General features: G+C 37.4%; 1 protein-coding gene across 1 annotated transcript in view; it reads left to right on the top strand.

Moving 5' to 3' along the window:
* The window catches only part of arrb1 (arrestin, beta 1), a 58,369-nt gene that overhangs the window by 11,482 nt on the left and 22,383 nt on the right, over positions 1-24,504 (top strand). The window contains exon 2 of the mRNA XM_056474412.1: positions 22,532-22,562. Coding sequence (XP_056330387.1) covers positions 22,532-22,562 — 31 coding nt within the window. The remainder of the gene's footprint in view (positions 1-22,531; positions 22,563-24,504) is intronic.

The raw sequence follows: 24,504 nt of genomic DNA, 5'->3' as shown, positions 1-24,504 counted from the left end.
TATGATTAGAGATGTGTTGAAATCTGCTCTCCATTAAACAGAAATTGGGGGAAAAAAGGGGGCGAATAATTCAGGGAGGCTAAAAATTCAGAGTTCAACTGTATATAATACAATGATGCTTAAAATATGTACAAAATTATACTTTACCGCTAATATTTGAATAAAATACAAAAACACTCAAAATAATATTTACTCAACCTCAACCTGATTTCATACCTTTATGATTCAGTTTCTTCAGTTCAAAACAAAATGCAATATTATAACTTTTTGGATTTAACTTCCAGCATACTTTAAAATATCTGTAGTAGCTTATACTTGGAAAAATAATACAGTAGCAGCAGACCTAACTCATATGTTGTGGTCATGCATTTCGATTTTGAGATGATTTTGGTATTTGAGATTTTAAACTCAGCATTTAACTTAAGAATTCAACCAGTAATGGCTTCGTTTGGAGTGCCAAATGAGGAAAAGCATATCACTAAAGACATAAAAAATGCCATGGCTTTTGTAACGTTCATAGCTAGAAGAAGAATTCTTTATAATTAATTTTTTTCAGGGTTTTCACCTTTAATAGATAGGACAGTAGAGAGTATTGACAGGAAAGCATGAGGAGCGGAGAGAGGGGAAGGATCAGCATAGAACCATGAGCGGGAATTGAACTTGGGTCGCCATGGGCACCGGAGTGCATGTGTTGATGCACTAACCACTACACCACTGGAGCAGACAAGAGGATTTCCTGTAGAGTGGAAACCTAATCTGTCACTTTGGCTTAGTGATGTAATGTTATTTTAAAAAACACAATTATTTATTTTATTACATTTTTTAACTCATTTATTTTTCCTTTTCCTTTTTTTATCTGGCCCGTTTGTTTCATTCTTAATGTGGTTTGTGGTTTCTAAAAGAAAAGAAAAGATAAACAAAACAAAAATACCATTGTTATTGAATACCTGCAATGTACTGTTTTATCAAAAACACGATAAAATAAATAAAAGCAAACTAATAGAGTAATAAAAATTATACCGGATATAAACTGGTTAACTATAGCATGTTTCTATGTTCTTACAATTTATAGTAGTGCTTACAATTTGTCTTATATTTGACGTTTGATGCATGTTACTAGCTCTTAAACAATAAATTATACACCATTACAAACAACTAACCCTAAACAAACCTAACATTTCATAAAAACTACCCAATCCTAATCCTGACTCTATGAGTAAAACACTGTAAAAAATGCTAGATTCTGCACAATTCCTTCATGTTGTCCCAACACAAATTGATTAAGTTAACTTTATTGTATTTACAAATTTAAGTGGATTGAACATAAAAACAATTAAGATGTTGCAAAAACTCATTTATTTTGTTGATTGAGCTCAAGTAGTTTAAACAAGCAGCAAATCTGAGTGTATAAGAAGTTGTTAATTAATTTATTTCAGTAGATAAATGTATAATGATTGTATAATTGATGTGCTATAAACTTAAATGCTCAAATAAACACAAGGTAGACATTTGTAGCTCAGTTATTCAAGTTTATTAAATGCGCAGTCAATATAATCACAATCTGCAATCTCTTAAACGCTGTCACTTTATTTGTTACTGTAAAGTTCTGGCAACTACAGCTGGCAATGTTTTATACAGTGCACATCGTATATCATTTCAGTCCATTTTAAGAGTGGGATGATTTATTTACTCGTTAAGTTGTAGATTTTTAGATGCTTTAATCACAATTAATACCACTTCCACAAATCACCACTTTCATTTTGTTTGAGTGCCTCTATTGGCTAGATGTGAAGAATGGCAGTTGTTTGACAGTGAATGAGCGGAGGTGCTGAGAGAAAGCGCTTTTCTGAAAGGCCACAAGCATGTGTGTTAAGAGCACTGACTTCATTTATTGATTGGGCCTGAAAGCCTCTGACATAACCATGAGCAGAATCTGTTGCAACAGCGAGATAGTCTCAAGCAGCTGCCAATAAACTGGTTGACTTCCCCTTGGTTTTGTCCTGCTGTTCTCTTTCCTCGTGGATGGCTGGAGAATTGGCTTTCTCTTCTTTAACATCTGATTAGTTATCTTAATTAGCACAGCTCATTCAGGCTATTCACTGATAGCCTCAACCTGCTAAATTCCCGCTTCGCTTTTATGGTAAATACAAAGAATTATTTAAATGGCACTTAGCTTGAATGCGGCATAAAATTGTGTCAGAGAAAGATCCTTTTCTCTTTACTTTTTTTAATGGTCAGTGGGGAGTTTAACCTTGAGAAAATGCTAATTGTCAATCTTATGCCCTGTCCACAGTATTTTCGGAACTGCAGTTTTTGGCTGATTGTTCACACGAAAACACAGAATCAGGTGACTGGAACTGAAGCTTTCTAAAATCTCCGGCCAGGGTGAAGATTTTCCAAAACTCTGTAGTGTGGTCGTGTGGACACTACATTTTGAGTTTATACCTCATGATGTAAGCCCTGTTCTCTGTTCTGATTAGGCATGGGACGATAACCGTTTTCAAGGTATACCGCGGTTTTGAAGAGTCAAGGTTTTAAAACCACCAAAATATTCTGCTATACCGTTCCTTAGGGATTATTTACGTTCTTTCTACGACAACAGTATCTCCAGCAGAAACTATCGTTTTAAATTAATTTATTTATATCTGTGTTATTGAAACTAATGAAGTCAGCAGAAGTCAGCAGAAGATTCCTTTTAATAATTTAGCCTGACATGTTCACTGCTCCCAAATATTTTAAATGTTTCTTAAATAAAATATATTGTGTTCAAAGGGGTAAAACGTTTTTATCCAGACATTTAAAAAGAATGTATTTTAGAGCAGTAACCACAATACCGTGAAATCGTGATATTTTTATCCTAGGTTATCATACCGTCAGAATCTTGTACCGGCCCATGCCTAGTTCTGATGGGCCAACATGGCTGGGTTCACACCAAATGCAGAAGAGACGATTCAGGCAAATTCCAAATACATGACATTGTATTGTTCTCACCACGACAGGACAGTAATCTGCTTCTGTTCTCACCTATGCATTAGCTTGTATGCAGTGTACTCATGCAAATACTTAAGTATGTATCATAATGAAAGGCTTTTATCAACACTTGTTGGTTTGGCATGCCCTTATAATGCATCATAGGGTGTTTTTGCGTTTTAATGTAGACAGAGATTTGTTTTTTTTAAATGAAGATGGGGGAAACTTCCCATTTACCGTAGGGGTGGCTGAGGCAGAGGGGGGTGTTATAGACTGTACCAAAAAGCTGAGGACCGGGGGGTTAAATTCCGGGGGTTAAATTCCGGGAGAACAAAACTGGAGATTGGTTTGAAGTACAGGAGACTCCCGGGAAAACGCGAGTGTTGGAAGGTATGATTATCACCTCCGCTAACTTTGACTTTGTGGAGGCGTGTGACAGCAAGAGGTGCTTCACTAGATTAGAATTACTTGTCATTGGCGCAGAGAGACTCTTTTTTTTTTCTTGGGTATAAGTTGCACATAAGCATTCTTACCTTTCACCTCAACAAGGGAAATTCACAGACACACCAATCATCATCATCACTGATTGGTTATGTGTCCCGCCCCAGCTCCAAACGCACACACACCCCTGAGAAAGACAGGTCCTATGGCTGAAAGAGACGCTGCTCACATGACAACCGCATCAGTGACAATTAAAGTAACGTACAATTTATTGACAGTAACGGTAATGGCGGTGTAACGGGGGAAACAGTACTTCATTTGCTTACTCGTAATGAAAAATGTACCGCCGTTTGTTTATAGTGCAGTTATTTCCATCACTGAACATGAATCAGGTTAACCAAATCACCAAACATGGTGACAAAATTGTCTTTTTTTTAAAGAAACCTGTACCAACAGACAGAACAATCTTTAACAATTGCTATTACAGTTTTTTAAATGTATTTTTGAATAGAAAGAGTGTGTAGAGCCATTTCTTGTATTTTAAGAAGGCCAAATGTTATATTTTTGTGAGTAGAAGAAAATGGCTCCATAACAGGGCTCTATTCAAAATGTGGGACACTGTTAAACATGACATATTTTGATAATTATTTTATTTTTGCACGATTTTAACTGCTGGGTACTGCTGTGATCGCCAGCAGTGTGTTCTCTGCTGGAGATTACTTCCTGTAGTATGTTGTAATCACCAGCAGTGTTTTCAGCACTTCCTGCTGAACTACAGGTCCCAGAAGTCGTTGCAGCAATCACTCCTGCCACAGCTGACAGTCATTTGGACATACACGCAGCTGATACTCATGATCATTGATTACTTGGACTATTTAAACCACTCTGTTTCACACACAAGAGACTGTGTTAACATCAAGTTAACATTATGATGCGGTTTCCTTGCCTTGTCCTGCTGTGTTTTGACCCTAGCCTTGTTTGTTTGTTTACGTTGCCTGCTGCCTACCTGTATTGACCATTCGCCTGTTATTCGACCACAACTCTGGATTCTATGTATATACCCGATAGCTCCTGTGTTGACCGTTGCTTGCCTGATTATTCTACCAAATAAACCTGCGTTTGGATCTTTCTTTGTCAGCGACCACTTGTGACAGGTACACGCAACAAGATCAGGACAATGGGTTTTATGCATGGAAGTGCATTGCAACATAAAAATACCACCACCGATAAACTTCTGGTTAAAGGTTGAAGTAACTATTTTCAATCTCATAAGGTTACTTTTATGGCATCTTTACAGTAATGTCATCAAAATACGGCCAGTTAGACTTAAGCGTTCCTTTAGTTGTTCAAACTTAAAAATGAGATGAAAGACCATTAAAATGCAAACACCATGAGGAGCAGCAGGCGAGTGCAGAAAATTGATTGAAAATTCTGTGGTAAAATAAATATTATTTCATTTCAAATAATCATATTTAAAGAACGGTGGAACTTAATGAAGTTCTTTTAGTCCAGCAATCAGGCAGTGATCATTTATTTTAGGCAAACCAAACTTATTCAGGCTTATTCAAAATGAAAAGTCCCCATACATGAGGTCTATTGAGTGCCAAATTGTGTTAGACAATGCTGCGGACCTGCTCTAGTTTATCATGATCATTCCCAGTCTTGATTATAAGGATAGTGTACAAGTGTTTTCTACACTTCCCTTCTAGTTGGAATGGATGGTGATGTCCAGCTAGTCAGTAGAACGAAGACTTGCATACGTAAGACGGACAGAAGCAGGCACGGCAGTCATGCTTAGCGTGCTAAACAGAGAGGGCTTGTCATCTATCCTTTCCGCTTCCTTCCCCAGTCCCCCCCACCTGCCCCCGATCCCACCCCTGCTCTTTGTTCCTGAGCCGCACATCCTGTGTGTTTCAGAGGCTGCGGATCAAGAGGATGCAGGAGCACACATTTAACCTGTTCATAGACATTGAGGAAATGTGCAAGGCATTTCGCTGCTAGACATTAAGCATAACGTGACTGAAGCTTGAGCCAGTGCTTGATGCTATAATTGAGATTTGTGAAGATAAACATGAGCATTTTTATTCAAGGAGGATAATACTGATAATACTGATGCTGAAAACGCCAGCATCGGGCTTCTTAACAAGCTTAACTAACAGCCTTCCTTAGTTAATCAGCTTCAGCAACTAAGTTTTGTAGGTCAACAGTATAAAAGCTAAATCTGCACTTAACAGAATACCCAAAGTGCCTGTTAGCCTTTTGTCAGAACTAGGGCACAAGCCCCCATCAGTAACCCACATTTGGATATTTTATGAAACTGTTTTGGATTTGGACGAAAGGTCAGTATGTGCAATAAAGAGCGACTGTGCCAATGGCAAATGACAACATCCCAGGTAGCAAAGAATTCTGGCCCAGATTTGGCATAAATCTGGCACAGCAGGCATTTATCCGGCACTGGCATACAGCATGTGGGCCAAACTTGGCTCTGGTTTGGCAGAGGTGGCACCGTCTTTAAGGTGGCAAACAATACTGGGGCCAAAAGTAAAATGTAGTATTTGGCCCAGATGTTAATACTTGATATGTGGGCCATGTAAGTTTGGCCTGTCCTGACCCACATTTAAAGTACATTTTTGTTATTTTAAAATAAAGAAAAAAATTCTACCAATCAGGTCGCTTTGAGAAAAAAGCTCACCCATAGCAAGCCTAAAGTGCAATGATTTATGGCTTTATCATTTTCATTGCAGTCGTGACACACCAACATATCTGGCCCATTTTAGGCTGTTATGGGTTACTAACTCGGCTGAGACTTGGCCCAGATATGGTCCGTGTTTGGCCCTTGTCTGGAAGCCAGATATGGTCCAGTCATGTGCCGTAATTCACTGCGGCATGTGGGCCAAGCAAAAGCTGATTGTGTGGGCCAGAGCTGGGCCAGAGATATTTTGCTATGTGGGCACTGGTTTCCTACAAAGGAATGTAGATTAATATTCACCTAAAACCAAATCTCATGAGGAAAGGTATTTTACGTATTGGCAGAAATGTGGCTAATTCATGCAAATTCATACAATTTCATTTGTATGAAAATGTACAATTGTTAAAAGAAGGCGTGTCCCCCAACCCCTAAACCCAACTATCATTGGGGGATGAGCAACCGCAATGTATATATGAGATCATAAAATCCTGAAATGAAAGAATAAGACTGAAAATTGATATGAAGTAGCCACTAAATAAAAAAAGTTTAATTTGCGGTAAGATTGTGTTGGCTCACACTGCAATTTTGGCCTCGATTTGGTTGTTTGAGGGCCGGGGCACACAAATCTGATGGTCGGCCATTGGACTTTGTCAGGCCGTCTGTCAGGCAAGTGATCAGCTGAAGTGATCACTTCTGATAAACACTCTGATTGGTTATTCAGCAACAAATCAAAGCGTGAGAACAAAAACTGAAGTCATGTACCCAAGCAAATAATTCAAGTTAAGAAGGATATTTCTCAAGTATTTGCAAACGATATGGATTATTAGACATATTTGCATGAGCAATTTGTAATGTATAAATGAAGCCAAACTGAGTGCACACTTTGATTGTAAGTGTAAACAGTGGATAGAATATATTTGGCTTGTGTGAATGAACTGAATGAGTCGAACATTTAAAATATAGTACAAATGAGGGCAAACTAAGCAAATAGTAAACATTTTTCTGACCAAATAGAGTGAATCACTTGCAAACCTTCCTCTTTTGTGTCGTTTTATTACTAGCAGCTGAATATTTTAAAATGAAGGTGAATTGAAACAACATGAAGGTACATCACTGCTTCTTTTTTGCTTAATAGTACAGTAAACATCGCATATCCTTTTTCATGCGCCATATTTAAAAATTCATATACATACACTTTGAAATCACTTACTGTATGTTCCCTGGCTATTAAAACTGGGAGTGCGAAAGCACATTATGGGCTGAAAGCTTCCTGGTGCCTCTCAGGTTTAATTTCATGAAGCCGTTGTCTGTGGCATGTTTATGTTAACACATAATCCAATTCTTTTAGTGAATGCCAGGTGTCCGTGTAGCCATTGCAGAGCTTTGGTGGGGACAATATAGCACACAGGTTTCTATTAAAGTTATGTTCCATCTACACATCGCTGACGACATGCACCAGATTACAGTAATAGGGAGTTAATTAGAATATAAAAAACCCTGAAGCCTATCAATAAAAGCTTAATATTCTCTGAATCAAGTTTATTTGCTATGATGGTTATGCTTCTGAAAATTATCACTTCGACACTTTGAGTGTGTGTATGTGTGTGAAAAATGTGCATTTTGAATGTGCCTCAGTGCATCTCCGTCTGCCTTCACAGGGGTAGAGACTCTGATCTTGCTTATTTGAATGAAGCTAAATGTAGGTCACCGAGACGCCTGCCAGGATTTATTTATTTACTCTGAGAAAAGATTGAATTCTTCATGTGGTAAAGTCTACTGTGCTAATGTTTTTGTGACCCAGAATTTGGAGATACACAATGTTCTATTCGAAGACTGTAGGGGCTGTCTACCAAACAAATGCATGTCTGTTTTTGTTTCTTCTGGGGGGCCAGGGGTCTTTTAAATAAATGCTGTTGCAAATAATGTGGTGACATAGTTCAAAAGACTTACTTTTTTTAACTGTAACTAAATTTATTTATTATTTTAATTATTTTAATCACATTTGTAAGAGGTTTAATCAAAGTCCCTTTAAGGCAAGCCATATTACTCGGCGGCTTCCTTTGAAACACCTCTCGAGCAGTATTCTGAGGCATTCTGTATGAATGGGGAAACATCAAGTTCTCCAAAACTGTTTGCCAAGCTTATGATTACATTACATATTCATATATAAAATTAAACAACAACCGTCTGATAAGTTTCGTTTCTAAACGTCAGAATCAAACAAAATAGGCAGTTTTTCAGGTTGCCCGAGCGAATGCGCATGTGCATTCAAATGGAACGAGATCACAACACCGACCTCATTTCTAGCCGTTCTACACATTATCATCCCCTGGATAATGCTTCGCCTGATCGCACTGCTCTTCTGAAGTAATTCACAGCTCGGTCTTGATGGCGAATCTCCTCCAGAAATAACAGCGACTCTTTGTTTACTGGTTAGTGGGCGTTAATTGCTGTCATGTGATGTGCGTTTGACAGGGCTGAATGTACCTCATGTTCTTTTCACGCAGACTACAAAACCAAAGAAACTTTTGTTATCAAGTACACTTGGCTCATTTAAAGGCACAGATGTCCAGCTTTATTTGCACATGATTCTTATGTCTGTGAAGCAGGTATTCTTTGAGATTCCAGTGTGTTTGTCGACCACAAAAAACTGTCGCAAAAGCACACATCTGATCCGAGCTTCTCCCCAGAGAAATGTCAGAAACTTTCCCCATTCAAAACTATCCGAGTGACATGTCTTGTTTATTCTGTAGTCTGGTTTAATCACAGTTGTGTGGCAACAATCTGTGAATATAACCCGCTTCTAATACTAAAAATGTGTTCGTTTTATTTTTTATAATCACACTTCATAAAAACAACTATTTGATTGACATTCTCCCTTTGTACGTGTCATCAGAGAGGGAAAGCCCCACCCACTAATGACGATCTCACCCTCATTAGCATAGGAAGATAATCTTGTGTTTGAATCTGCCACTATGCTGACACAGGCATTTGTAGCTCCACCCTCTTTAGTAAAGAGCACAATCTCATTTGAATTTAAAGTGACAGTCACCAAAATGACACAGTTGGGATTAAACGCAGGGATGTCAAACTTAATTCCTGGAGGGCCGCAGCCCTGCACAGTTTAGTTCCAACCCTAATTAAACACAGCTGATCAAACTATTTAAGTCTTTCTTTCAGTCTTGTTTGAAACCTACAGGTAAGTGTGTTGAAGCAGGGCTGGAACTAAACCATACCTGCCAACATTTGAATCTGAAAATCCCGGAGGCGGGGTGGTGAGGCAGAGGCGGAAGAGTGGGAATGTGTAGGTGCCATGCAGTGAGTGGCATTCTGGAAATTAAATAGGAGATGGGTCTGAAATACGGGAGACTCCCGGGAAAAAGGGATGTGTTGGCAGGTATGAACTAAACTGTGCAGGGCTGCGGCCCTCAAGGAATCGAATTAAACATTCCTGCGTTTAATCCCAACTGTGTCATTTTGGTGACTGTCACTTTAAATTCAAATGAGATTGTGCTCTTTTCAAAAGAGGGTGGAGCTACAAATGCCTTTGTCAGCATAGTGGCAGATTCAAACACAAGATTATCTTCCTATGCTAATGAGGGCAAGATCTTCATTAGTGGGTGGGGCTTTCCCTGGATTAAAGCCTAAAAGGGGCAGTTTCAAAGAGTTATAAAAGATTATCTGTGTGGTATTTTGAGCTGAAACTTCACAAACACACTGTTGGGGCATCAGAGACTTATTTTACATCTTGTAAAAAGGGGTAAAATAGGTTCCCCTTAAAGTCAGAAACACATTCACTTAAAAAAAGAAAAAGAAAAGAAACAGATTGTCGTGACTTCAAAACCAAACCGTCCTTTTAGTTTACCATTATACTTTTAGTAATGTTTTATTTTATGTCATTGCCACCATTTTCTACTTGAATTTATTTCACAGTTTATTTGGTCCCACTTTATATTAAGTGACATAACTATAAATAAATATATTAATTAATTAACAGGTATGTTTATATTGTATTGCACAACACTTATGTTTAAGGGCAGATTTGGTGGCATTACTAGGTTTAATGATGGTTTAAAGTGTAAGTTAATACATTATAGGTACTAATTAATAGGCAATATCTTAAGCAGGTAATAAGCCAGTAGTCAACAGTGGGAATTGATACTTAAACTAAAGTGTTAACCTGATTGTCCATTTCAGAGACACATTAGTCTCATATTTTGCAGGCTCTTTCAAATAAATAAGACTTGTAATATTTAATACTCTTGATGTCCTCAATTTCCCAATGGCTAAATGTCATCTAGTGTCTGTAGCAACCGTTTGCCAACAGCAATAAAGCCATTTGAAGCTCGACTGCCCCAAACAGTACATTTGTAGCATAGGTATTTATTTGAGCAATTGTGTTCTGGTACAGATGTAGTGATCAAACACTGTGGTTAGTTGTAAAAGTCTGTCAGTAATCTGCAAAGTTTTACAAAAATGTGGTAGGTTTGTGCAGGAATTAACACTGGAATTAATCTAAACCTAAAAATACAAACAATATGAGCATTTATTTGTTTCAGCAGCGCTAAATACCAAAAACATCAACACAATCAATGCATTTGACTGCAGTCTTTGGTCATTTGCACGTTATTTCAGGACATGAATGCTGGGAATATCTCTCAAACCAAATTTCGTCCTATTTAACTCAGGGTTTTTACGACATGATGACTTTATGTGCTCGGCTAATATAATGAATTTTTAATTCCTTCCTTTTTGAATTTGTAGGAGCAGCTGGGACATATTAAAATGAATTACAAAAATGAATAAATCATGTGTACATCATACATGCATAATTGATCATCTGCAAGTATGCATGTATCGATCATGTGGTAAGTTTATTATTCTAGCATTAGCGAGATAATATCAAATATTAAGGATATGACCTGTTAAAGAGTCCTACAGGCTGACACATTCATGTAAAATGCACTGTTAGGTGTTTTTGGCCATCGATGTAGCAGTGAAATGAAGTATACTTGATATATCTATTCATTTTTTTGAAATAGCAGTACATGTTTTAAATCCTTCTCAGGCCTTACTTGCACTCTCCATTAAGCTGCCAGTTACATCTACATCACATATCCGTCGAGCAAATATGTGTCATACCTTTTTCAGTTTTTACAATATGGCTTGTGAGACTCACTCTAGAGAAGACTGTATATTTTAATGCTGTTATTAGTGAAGAAAACAGACCATGAATGAGAATAAAGTGAGAGTGCTAAATAAAACATTAAGAACATTCAGGACTGAAGCCCTAATAGACGTCTAATGAAAGTCCAAATATAGACTAGTCTTCAAATAAACTGATCAGACAGACTTGACATGTCTAGCAAATCCTTCATGTTTATGACTGTTTGTTAGATGTCTATTAGAATTTCACTGAAAGCCCAGTTTTTGGTCTTGTTTTAGTTGACGTATAATACTAGATGTCTATTAGATGTCTTTTAAACACAAAAAAATGCTTGCTGTCTGTTGTTTTCAGTAGTTTGACAGTATTTCAGGTGTTCAGAAAGTACCGTTCCTTTTCCAGGAAAGTGTGACAAACTATTGCATTGCTGTTTTCATGCCGTGTTACTGTGCATTGAGTGAGCTGAGGCAATACTCAAAAGCACTCTACTAGATATTGTCTAAAATATCTCGCTCTGTCAAAAAACGTTACATAAAACACCTATGTTAGCATATGTTACACTGTAGGGTAAATACATTTCACAACAGGAGTCCATAGAAGCATAATATGCGCATATAGACAGACCTTTCTAACTGTGTATACATTGTTTTCTACTGTAAGCCTACAGTGACAGACAATCTGATAACTTTCCAATGGTGCCATAGAGTGCACCGATACATGTTTGAAATTCACATAGGAAGTATATGGCTTAGTATGTGGATAAGAGAAGTGCATTATAACCTCTAGAATCACCTTATTCTTTGCGTATGGCTCAAGACTTCCGGTGTCATTCACTTCCATTCATTTTTAGATGTTAAAATCAGCTTGTTCTGACGGCGCTAATTGCCTTGTGGTTAGTGCGTCAACACATCGCACCGAGATGTTCACGGCGACCTAAGTTCGATTCCCAGCTTGAGGTCCTTTGTCGTCCCTTCCACTATCTCTGCTCCCCATACTGTCTCTAAATCTCCACTGTCCTATCACAATAAAGGTGTAAACCCCTACAAAATAATTATAAAAAATCAGCTTGTTCTGCTGCTTGATGTTGCAAACTGATATTTTCTTATTATATTATTCTGCGTTGTGTGTATAGTCATGAACACACTTGTTTGTAGAGCAAGTAGCTTGACTGCGGTTTATTATCTCCCATAGACAACTGAATCAGAAGTAAAACAATCCCAAAAAACGAGCGCACTTCCTCAGGCTATCATATTGTCCAATCTGGTGTGTTTTCTAAAATAAATTTAGCGTAATTATTTCCATACTGTAGCTTTTAGTTTGATGTCCATCTTAGTCTTCTCAATAGTTAAAAGCATTTCAAAGCTGCTACCTTAATGTTAATGGTGTGCGAAGTAAACATGGACACTCATGTAAAGCTTTTTACTTTTTGACCAGTTAGATTTTAGACAGAACAGAACGAAGAAGCTCCAGCCGTAATCACATCTCATTTTATCTCGCATCCCGCCCTTTCCTCTTCATGAATATTTTGTTACTCAAGAGCCTTGCATTTCCTATTGATCATTTCCTCATTACATCTCCCAGAGAAAGCGCGGTGTGAAAAGGCTGAGCATTTTTCACAGTAATTGCCATAAATGATCTAAATCACTGTCTGTCATTATTGTGCTGTCAGTGCCTGTGCCGAGGGATCGTAATGAGGGGCTCCACTGCATGAGCCATTCATTTAGATGAAGACAATTCGACTCTGGAGATTCCAGAGAGACCTACTGAATGGCTGCTGCTTTTCTCAGGTGTTTGCGAATGCACGACACATCCAGGAGCTCTTAGCTGCCAATCTACTAGCAACTCTTTTGTAGCAAGACATGACTTTTTTGGCTCTAGTAGGATGTCCTGGGGCCAATGGCTAATGATGCCATCTGGTGTCTGAATAGGACACTTAGCCAAGGGCGTAGATTTGCTTTTGACATTGGTGGGGACCCACCCTCTGACCCCCTTTTTTTTTAATGCTGCAAAATCACTTAACATTAACACTAGCAATGCTGTCCGATTTATTTTAATCCACTCTCAATACAATTCATCAAGTTAAATTAGGGAATAGTGTAATGTTAAAGGAATGTTTAATAACTGACAAAGAGAGAGTTTATTGAAGACTTCTGTTTATTTCAGTTAAATTAATAAAAGTTAATTAATAAAAGTAGATTGAGCACAGGCTGTACTCTTTCTGACAGATGATTTCAACTTTAATTTGATATGTTACTCTGAGGGATTAGGAGAACGGACAGGGTTCATATTTATGCTTTTACATTAAGCTGTTTATTCCAACCCAGGCTCATTCTGAACATGTACCTCCATATACATTTCTGGACACTGCGAGATATGTCCCGGGGGTGTTTTCGCGAATCTATGAGAGGCCGATGTGTACGCTTATTGAGATCTCAAATTTCTCTCACGAGTGCCATTCGTGCCTGCTGTTATCGTGTAAACCCACCAGAGGTCACTGTTGACTGACTGTTTGACTGACTGACTGACCGGTCGACTGACCCACCCTCCTCCTTCCCTAAACCCAACCAATTTTATTGATTGACCCACTTCCCTAAACCCAACCAACAAATTTCAAAAACAATCCAGAAAAAGAAAAGCCCTCGTCTGATTTTTACCACGTTTTCAGATTTTACCACATTCTCACCCTGTTATTTACTTGTTAATTTTATTCTTTTGAATTTGGTTATTGTCTTACCTGCTTTCTGGAACCGTTCTTCACCAGACTCAAACCCCATTGTCGTGGTCAACTCCCCTCTGCGTCTCAAGTCCGCCGACGTACGTAGCGAGCAAACGGGACAAACTGGTTATATCAGGAAAGCTGTCCATACGGAGCTGTACAAAGTGTCAGTGTTAGTTGCAGGAGCAAGGGTGGGGATGTGTCAGGATCTGTCACATAATCATAACAAGAAGTGAAAGAAACTGTACTTAAACATGAGCACTGAAGAAACGGGTAACTAAATCAGACACAGGTGTGTGCAATCAGTGAGTAAAGTCGTAACCATAGAAACAAACTAGTTCAGGATGGTAATTTTTTTCTCAGGGGGATGTAAGGGATTTTCACCATTTGCACGGGGTAGTTTTTAATGCTGCTCGAATCCAGAATGTTGATGTTTTTCCTCTCACCGCCCACGTAAAAATCCCCAACCAATCAGCTACCACTTTTTGACAAACACCAAAGTCGTGTGGTGATTTAATTGCTGTCTGAATACACATCTTTGACTTGCTCAAAGAGATCAATCAAGAAGTCGCTTTGTAAATCCGTTGTATTTGGAAGTAATTTCCATCAAAAAAGCTGTTTCGTGTGCATTAGCAATGGTACATTATCGAAGTGCTAGAAAGCTTGTCTCCCTCTACTATATTTATGGTTGACTACAGCTGTCAAAGCTGCCTTTTAGTGTTGTGTTGTGGTCCAATATAATTGGCTGTTGTCATGTCGATCATGCCAACATTGACATTAAAACCTAATGTGAGTTTGATCAGGGTTTTTCTTTTCTGAATACACAACCGGTCCAAAGTTTGGGGACAGTAGGATTTTTAAATGTTTTAAAATAAGCTTATCCTGCTCATCAAGGCTCATCAAAACTACAGTAGAAATTTTAAACTTGTGAATTGTTACTGCACTACAAAATAACTGTTCAAAAATAGTTTATAATTCACTCTAATATTAATTATTATTATAATTATCATAATTATTCATTCATTCATTTTCTTTATTAATCAGGGGTTGCCAGAGCAGAATGAACTGCCAACTTATCCAGCATATGTTTTACGCAGCGGATGCCCTTCCATCACCGGGAAACACCCATACACTCCTGCATTCACACACACACTACAGCCAATTCAATTCACCTATAGCGCAGAAATGCCAACTGACCCAGCCAGGGCTCAAACCAGCAACCTTCTTGCTGTAAAGCGTTCGTGCTACCCACTGCATCACTGTGACGCCCTATTATTATTATTATTAATATTATTATTATTATTATTATTAATATTATTATTATTATTAAAATTATTATTATTATTATTATTATTATTATTATTATTATTATTATTACTATTATTATTATTATTATTAATATTATTATTAATATTATTATTATTATTAAAATTATTATTATTATTATTATTATTATTATTATTATTATTAATATTATTATTAATATTATTATTATTATTAATATTATTATTATTAATGGTAATAGTGATCAAAGCAACAATGACTGGAGTAATAATTTCATTTGAAACTACATACAATAAGTAATAAATAAATATTTAATAAATAATTTGAACAATTTAACTTTTTTTTACATTTAATGAACAGATTTTAACAATAATAAATAGAATAATTTTCTTAAAAAAAAAACATGAAAAAAAAACGGACCCTTTATTGCATGTTTAAATTTAAATTCAGATAATAAATAAGGAAAAACAACAACAAAACAAACAAAACTTCTCAGTATTTTACATCAATATTTATGAGCTCTCTTCTAATTCACCAATCAACACATTTCCAACTCTACTGCATTTTTAGACCTCCCTCAAAAATCTTGTGTTTAACTCTTAATATATAGGTTATCTTTTCCATTGTCACGTTTGTCACCATGTCTTTCAGCCAACATCCAGTTTGATCAGGGTTAGAGTGGAAAGTGGATGTCATAGGCCAGATTTGAGGATCTCACATATAAATAACATTATCATATGATTAAATGATCATGTGTTCAGTGTTGTGCCAAGAAGTGCCCACCTGCCAAATCATGCAACCCTTCACTGAATTATCAACCATACCTCTTAATCCTAACTCTACCCAGGTACTTGTGAATGAGGTTAGGCATAACAAAAGTAGATATTTCATGTTTTATGTGATTATATCTCTCATGTCTGTGAAACGAGCATTCGCTAGATTCTAGTGCATTTGCAGACTCTCAAGTATTCATAAGAACTACAGAAACTGTCATAAAGAACACACGTCTGGTGCAAGCCCCTCCCTCCAAGGGTCATCAGGCTATAGTGATCAAGGATTGGCTCCTGTACTAGAAGGCGGGGCTTCGTTTGCCATTTTGTCTCATTCAAAACTTATGCGTGACACGTATTGTGTATTCTGTAGTCTTTGTCTTGAGGGGGCCGGTTTATATCAATCATTGTGGCAGTATGCTCAAATACGCTTGCCTAAAGGTAGCTAAAACGTTACTATGAGTTATTATACATGCACAGTGTCATTCACATACACAAACAATGTCTCTCTCTTGCACGTGTATGCTGTTTATTTGAATGTGTTTCTTCAACTTCCTTGTAATAATTAGTAAATCATTTTATTAATTCAGTATACAATATTTTGTCAATCCCTGTTTAGACCCCTATCCAGTTCTGAATAGCTTGGTCTCTCTCTAACCCAGGCAACATCAAGACAGTGCCCTAATACAGTGATTTGCATAAGAAAACAACTTAATTACAGCCATGGCACTAAATGGTAAAAGGCATCATTCATTATAGTTTACGACTCTTTCACTGAACACCAGTGTTCTTTCAGACTATATTTCTTAGTTTATTTAAGCAATGCCAGCTGTACCATGGTAACTTTGCAACTTAAATAACGAGACTTCACTAACAGTCACTCATTTACATATATTCAGTCTGTTATCGGACGCAGTCATCCAGCTTTAAAAAAAATGGGAACATATGCAGAAGCTATAAGAACAATTTCGGATCGGTTTGGTTTTTAAGAACATAAGAGCAGATTATATACACTGTAAAAACGCTGGGTTCTACACAATGAATTTGTCTTGGGACAACATGAAGGAATGAAGTTAAAGGTGCAGTAGGTGATCTGCTTAAATGCTAACCGTTTAGCATAATAGCTTGAAACAGTCCCTCCCCTGCCATCCAAAGCCATGCCTCCTGAAATCACGCGATTTATTATATCTAGCACATTTCAGTTGTGTTGTTAGCAAGCAAAACTTGTCATGATGTGCAATATTTCATGCATGCAAGGATCACTGCTCACTCTTTCAGGTGCCTCCTAAAGCCACTACTGTATGCTTAGTTGTTGGCCAGCGGCGTGCAGGAATTACATTTATTACTAAGCCATACTTACATGCTTTTTCAGACCGAATATTCAGATTAGCATGGTAAACAATATAGGGAGCTCGTCACAGGTTGTCATTGTTCAAAAATGAACCAATGTGATGTGAATATAAAACCAACAGTAAAGGAACTCAGTCCAATCACTTCAGTAAAGGAGGCTAGGCGGAATAGCGCTAATGTTATTTACTTATGGTTTGTTGCTAAACTAAATAAAAATAACTTATGAAAACGAAAATAATCACGTAATCGGGAGATTTCAGTAGCTGAACAACACTTCTGTGCATATAACCCATTTGTAACAATAAATATCTACATAAGCTTTGCGTGACTAAAATAGTTTAAAACAGAACATTACCTGTCCGAAAGAAATACAACAGCCATGGTGTCGTCTTTCCAAAAAAGTAACTCCGTATTGATTCAGGACAGGCAACTGAGTTGGTCCAACATGATTTTATCAAATATTTAAATACATTTATATTTTTCTTTAACTTAAACTCAAAGTTCTGATAATATCATGCAGGTCTATTATGTATCGTACATTTTGAAGTCTCTTAGTTTTATTTAAAGTTATCCTAAATGAACTAGAAGAGCCATTTTAAGCATATTTCAGGAGTTAGATGTACAGCTGATTGAGACTGATCTCAGAAGTAATTTTAGGACAGTTATTGCTCCCTGAGCAATGCAACAAACTGCATTGTTGCTAATCAAGCTGCCATCACCCAAAGCATGGGTGCTTCTGCAAGGAGGTAATCTCAAAACTCAAAGCATTACATGAAAAACTTCTAAATCTTCAAACTAAAGTGAAGATTAAACTAACAAGTCTTTTATTAACTTTTAACACCTAAGATTACTTTTATTGTCAACATTTCCCTATCTTAATTCAATCCCACGTAAAGCATGCTGGAAACTACAAATCCCCTCACCAGGCAGTCGGACCAACACAATTCCCTCATGTTGTCCCAACACAAAACGCTCAAGTTAACTTAATGGGTCACAAATTTAAGTGGACTGAACAGAAAACAAATAAATTGGCCAAAGAAATTACAAGAATTGTGTTGTTTCAGCTCATTTTAAACAGGTAGTTTGAACAATTAGCAGTAATCAATTTTTTTGAGTCACTGTGGGTTCTATACAATCGTTGGGACAGCATGAAGGAATTAAGTTAACTTATTAGTTTTTAGAAATTTAAGTAGATTGAACATAAAACAATTAAGTTACCACCCAGCCTCCCAAAAAAACTCAAAAATTGAGTTGTTTTTATGCTATAATTAATTCCAACAATCTGGAACCCCTTGTACAATTAAAAAGAAAATGTAAGTTTGAGCTAGAGACAGAACTATCAGAAGACATGTGGCAATCTGTTTTAGATAATATCCACTCATCTTCAATTTGTTTAAAACATAGAGTTATACAATTTAAAGTAGTACATAGATTACATTGGTCCAAAGTGAAACTAGCCAAATTTAAACCGAATATAGAGCCTAATTGTGAGCGATGTAATATTGAGCCAGCTATTCTATCTCATATGTTTTGGGCTTGTTCAAAATTAAAGGATTTCTGGCAGCTAATATTTAAATTTCTCTCGGACGCATTAAATACCTATATAGAACCTGCGACCATCCTTTCAATTTTTGGGATCACACCACAGTCCTTATGTTTTAACAAAAGCAAGATAAATGTGATTGCCTTTGCTACGCTTTTAGCTAGATTAATATCGCTGAAATGGAAGGAAAAACTTCCTTCAACCTTTAAGCAATGGCTTATGGAACTCCTACACCACCTGACCTTAGAAAAAATACGATACACTGTAAGAGGCCGTACTGATATGTTTTTTTCTCCTCTGGCAACCTGCTTTAGATCACATAAAGAAGATGGACGCCTCAGCCATTTAAGAAGAGTAGAACCTTGTTATTTTTTTTTATTTTTATTTTTTCCCACTCTTCCCTCATATATGAGAGTAAAATATGTTGTACTTAATATTATTATTTATTTGATTTTCATCTTAATATTATTTATATATTTTTATAGATCCTAAATGTATATATGTGCGACGGGTTTTGTTTATTCGTTGTGTAAAAAAAAAGAAAAAGTGAAAAGCTATTTGTACTGTATGTTTCATATCTAATATGATCAATAAGTGAAGTTTAGTTATAAACAAATTTCGAGAGGATCACATGCTTATGATTGCTAGCGGCTGGATCCGCATTATCCAATTCTCAATGCACCAATCAGACAACTCCTAAGCTACTACAAATACCCTGGGTTACGTACCACCGCTATCTTCGTTTTGAAGAATCCCCCCATCCATCCCTACTCCTCCTTCTTCCTAGATGGGTGACACGGTGGCCCAGTGCTTAGCACTGTTGCCTCACAGCAAGAACGTCTCTGGTTCCAGGCTTTACCAAACCAGCAGACATTTCTGTGCAGAGTTTGCATTTTCTCCCTGTGCTCATTTAGGTTTCCCCCGGGTTCCCCAGTTTTCTCCCACCGTCCAAAAAACATGCAACATAAGTTAATTGACTAATCCAAACTGGCACTATAGACATGCTCCTAGTAAATGGTTATCTCTCAAGAGCTATCACTGGCTGTTCACTGATTATTACAGCGGGGGAGTTCTTCAGATCTACCTGAGCTCAAACTTCCCTCTCGCCTTGCAACGGGAGGGAGCCCCGGGCTCGAGGATCTTATGAGCTCAGGGCTCTCTCCCGGGACAGCACGCCAAACAAGCTTATAATTAATCATCAGCTAAGTGTGGACTCTTGAAAATACTTTTGAGAAAAAATTGAGTTGTTTCAGCTCATTTTAGTTAAGTAGTTTGAACAAACAGCAAATGTAATTTTTTGAGTGTAAGTAGCTTTAGAGCTACATGTAAACAAACAATTAATTATCAGTAGAACATTATAAGATTGGGTTAGGTTTAGTAGAAAAACATACTTAATTGCTTATTTAAAACTAATTTTGCTTCATTCGAAATCATTGTAAGACCCAACTTTGGGTTAATATTCAGAAGCTACTACTGTGTTTCGTACGTCAGTGCTATTAAAGCTACTTACAAATGTATCATCTAATGCTAAAGCCATAAAAACCCCACAAACTTGTGTTTTCGAAGACGCTAATGGTTCACACTCTTCTTGCGATCTGCCTGCGAGATCTCCATCATCACGCACTTCTGTATCGTGCCGAAATGCTTCCTCTGAAAGCCTAATGTCCAATAATGAGGACACTCCTCTAATAAGGATGTAAAGTTGAGAGGATGTGCTGGTGCCCGGCGGGATTTGTGGAGACACCACGGCTAATTTATGGCAGCATTAGGACTTAACAGAGAGGAAAGCTGGGTAATTTAATTGAAGCCCTTTAACTAGAACAAACATGCCTGTAGGCCATCGCTACATAGGACACTGAAGAGACACTGTGAAGCTGAGAAGCTTCTGTGCTTCACCGTCCTGACTTTAGCAGTTGCTGCAAGGGTAAGAGTTGCTGGGCAAAGGGGAAAGTCTAGAAGGGAGACATCTGCAACTGGAAGTTAACTGGTATTATTGATATTATTACAACAATACAATTACGACACTACAATAATTACTGTTTTTACATTACTGTGAGGGTTGGGTTTAGGATTAGGGTTAATAAATTCAATGGGTAGTTTAATAAATAATGTAACTCTTTTCACAACAACACAGACACAGGTCGTTTCTCCAGAACGGGCGTTTATTTTAAGGTCGTCTATAATGTGCTTTGCGCCTTTGACGCCATTACGCCGTGAGAACTGTATTAGTAAATGAATACAGTACAAACATATAAGAAATTATACAAATCGCGATTATCTAATACATTAAATAAGCAAAACAAACACCTCGGTGGTGGCTTGTCATGAAAAGAGGGCCCTTGGGTTAATAAAGTCTTCTTCACTGTCCTTTTTGACTTATGACAGCAGTAACTTTAAGCTTCTTAAACACACTTTACGCAGCATTCTTCTTCTTCTTTGTTGTTTTATGGTGGTCGGCAACCAACATTTAGGTGCATTACCGCCACCTGCTATACTGGAGTGTGAGCCTGAGTTAGCTACCTCCCAAAAAAAGATAAAAAAACTATTAATATATAAACCTACTCTACTGAATAAACCAGCCTAGGCTGATTGGCTGGTTTTAGCTGGTCAACCAGGCTGATTTTAGAGGGGTTTTGGCTACTTCCAGGCTGGTTTCCAGCTATTTCCAGCCTGGTCTTAGCTGGTCAGGCTGGCAGATGACCAGCTAAAACCAGCTTGACCAGCCTGGCAAGGCTGGGAGCCTAGCCAAAACCAGCTATGTCCAGCTTAAACCAGGCTGGTCAAGCTGGTTTTAGCCGGTCATTTTCCAGCCTGACCAGCTAAGACCAGGCTGGAAATGGTAATGAAATGAAAGGAAAGGGAATCCTGCCGTTTTTATATTTATATTATGTATGCACAAATGTCATACATAAAAAACTGAAAATAAACCTTTTCTAATGATGAAAGGCACAGATACAGTAAGCAGATGCATGTGTGTTAATAGAAATGTCACCTTTGTTACATTTCGGATGCAAGTTCATTAAATGCTATTCATCTGTTACGAACACAGATGTTACTAGCGTAACAAAGACTGGAACCATTTTCATGTGCTGTGCCATATATTTTAACACAATATGTGATATTTCTGAACGCATTCATCTGTTTATCTCATTAGAAAAAGTGTCCAATATTCAATATTCTCAATATATAAAGCATGTTAACTGTGAAGTTAATTGAAATTCATGTCGTAATATTTAGGATAAAGCAGGCAAACTGGGGAAAGTTCTCCAGGTGCTATAGGGTTGTTTTCAAGAGAGAAAAGTGGCTGATTGCAGACTCAAATACTCCATCCATTTTAGCAAAACTTGCAATAAACCTAACAACAAACCTAACAACTCCCACTGTAGAAAATGGTATTGCTAATGATAATGGTTAGCTTCTAGCCTTGCTAGCTTGAGGTTTTTACCTGATTTCACCAGACAACCATTCCAGTGTCAGGTGTTTTTATATAAATGCTATTCGAGTAACAACATGCTTAAAGCTCTTTTAAAAAGCTGTATATTAGAGAAAATGTAGCACGTGTCTCATATGTTTGTGTTTTCATATGCTTTTGTTTTTTCCACAGGGTGTTCAAGAAGGCAAGTCCCAATGGAAAGGTAAGACTACATTACTTTCATTCCTCTTTTATGTCTACCAATGATGTTAGTGCACTGGAAGAATTACTCATTGGGTTTACTCATTTAAGTTTGTTTGCAAGCAAATTATTTGGGCTGAATTTAAACATACAAATTAAGTTGAACATTACTAAATGTAATTTGTTTGTTTAAATTCAGCTCATATAAAATGTTTGCCAGCACTTACCTGAGTTGTTCTTTTTTCAGTGTGTTTCTGATTGATTTGATCATGATAGGATTTCTGTGAGTGGATGAAGCATGAAATGGTTCTGACCGAATGACCGCAAAAGTATCTCTCGTTCCAGAAATTGATTTATTGGCTGTGACACTATTGATGGGTCCCGGATTGTAATGGTTGTGTGGTTAGCATATAGCCATATGTGTGTCTATATGTCTGATTAGCAGGGAGACATGCGGCGCAGCGCTGAGCAGGCATCGGGCGTGGAGCGAATATGAAAGAGGGCATGTGACTCAGCAGCCTGCCTTCTGCACAAAACAACCATTATATAAACATATATTTGAATCAGACAAATGGGTCTTGATGGAAGAGGCTCTAAAACGACGAATTGAAGCTCATAACTCTGTAAAAGATGACTTAGGACTCATATTGATAGGCTTTTGAAAAAACTGAGACCAACATTATGCTTTTACTTTCATTTGAAAAACAACGTTTCTACTTTGGAGCTCTAAAATGTTTAGGTGAAAGTACTCTTCTCCAAATACTTTGCACCTGAATGTTTTCTTTTTTTAAAGTGGATGTTATTTATCATAGTGTCTTACACAGGGGAGTAGCAACCTCTCCCAATCAACGTCGCCCTCAGTTTTAGAGACGGACCATTTAGAAACAAGTGATTAATAGTTATATACACGTAAACTTTTGGATCTCATACAGCTGCCACTTTTAAAATGGCTGCTATACCCCTGGCCTTACGGTTTGTGATTGGTTCAAGTGCTTGCACACATCACTGCAATATGTATAAAACGACAGAATGGACTTCATTACAGTTAAAGAGAAAACAGTGTGTTCAGTTGTATTTAAGAAACGTTAGTTGGTAAATCACCACAGTAAATATCTACCTGTAGTTTGTTGGTGTACTTTACAAATACAACTGTACCAGATCAACAGATAAATGATTACCTAAGATGCTGATTTTTCATACAGAGTTATAGATCGATCTGCATTTTCTAAATATGCTTCATATACAGTTGAAGTCAAAATTATTCGCCCATTATTAGCAATTTTGATAACTAATGACTTTTGTCTTTGCCATGATGGCAGTACATAATGTTGTACTGGTTATTTAGCAAGATGCTACTATTAAAGTGCAAGATACTGATATTAAAGTAGCTTAATATATGATTTAAAGACTTAACTAGGGCAACGCAGTGGCACAGTAGGTAGTGCTGTCACCTCACAGCAAGAAGGTCGCTGGTTTAAGCCTCGGCTAGGTTAGTTGGCATTTCTGTGTGGAGTTTGCATGTTTTCCCTGCGTTTGTGTGGGTTTCCTCCAGGTGCTCCGGTTTCCCCCCACAGTCCAAAGACATGCAGTACAGGTGAATTGGGTAGGCTAAATTGTCCATAGTGTAAGTATGTGTGCGAATGAGTGTGTATGGGTTTCCTGGTGATGGGTTGCGGCTGGAAGGGCATCCGTTGCGTAAAACATATGCTGGATGAGTTGGCGGTTCATTCCGCTGTGGTGACCCCAGATTAATAAAGGGACTAAGCCGAAAAGAAAATGAATGAATGAATGAATGAATGAAGACTTAACTATGTTAATAAGATTAGGTAAGTTAGGTTAGTTTATTAGGCAACAGGGGTTTGTTCTGTAGCCAAACAAGGGGGAACTAATAATATTGACCTTTAAAACTGCTTTTATTTTAGCCAAACTAAAACTAATGAGATTTTCCCCAGAAGAAAAAAATT

The sequence above is a fragment of the Danio aesculapii genome, chromosome 15 (assembly GCF_903798145.1).
Source record: "Danio aesculapii chromosome 15, fDanAes4.1, whole genome shotgun sequence".
Taxonomy (NCBI): Eukaryota; Metazoa; Chordata; class Actinopteri; order Cypriniformes; family Danionidae; genus Danio; species Danio aesculapii.
Note: the sequence above shows the minus strand (reverse complement) of the source record. Positions and strands in the feature narration are given on the sequence as shown.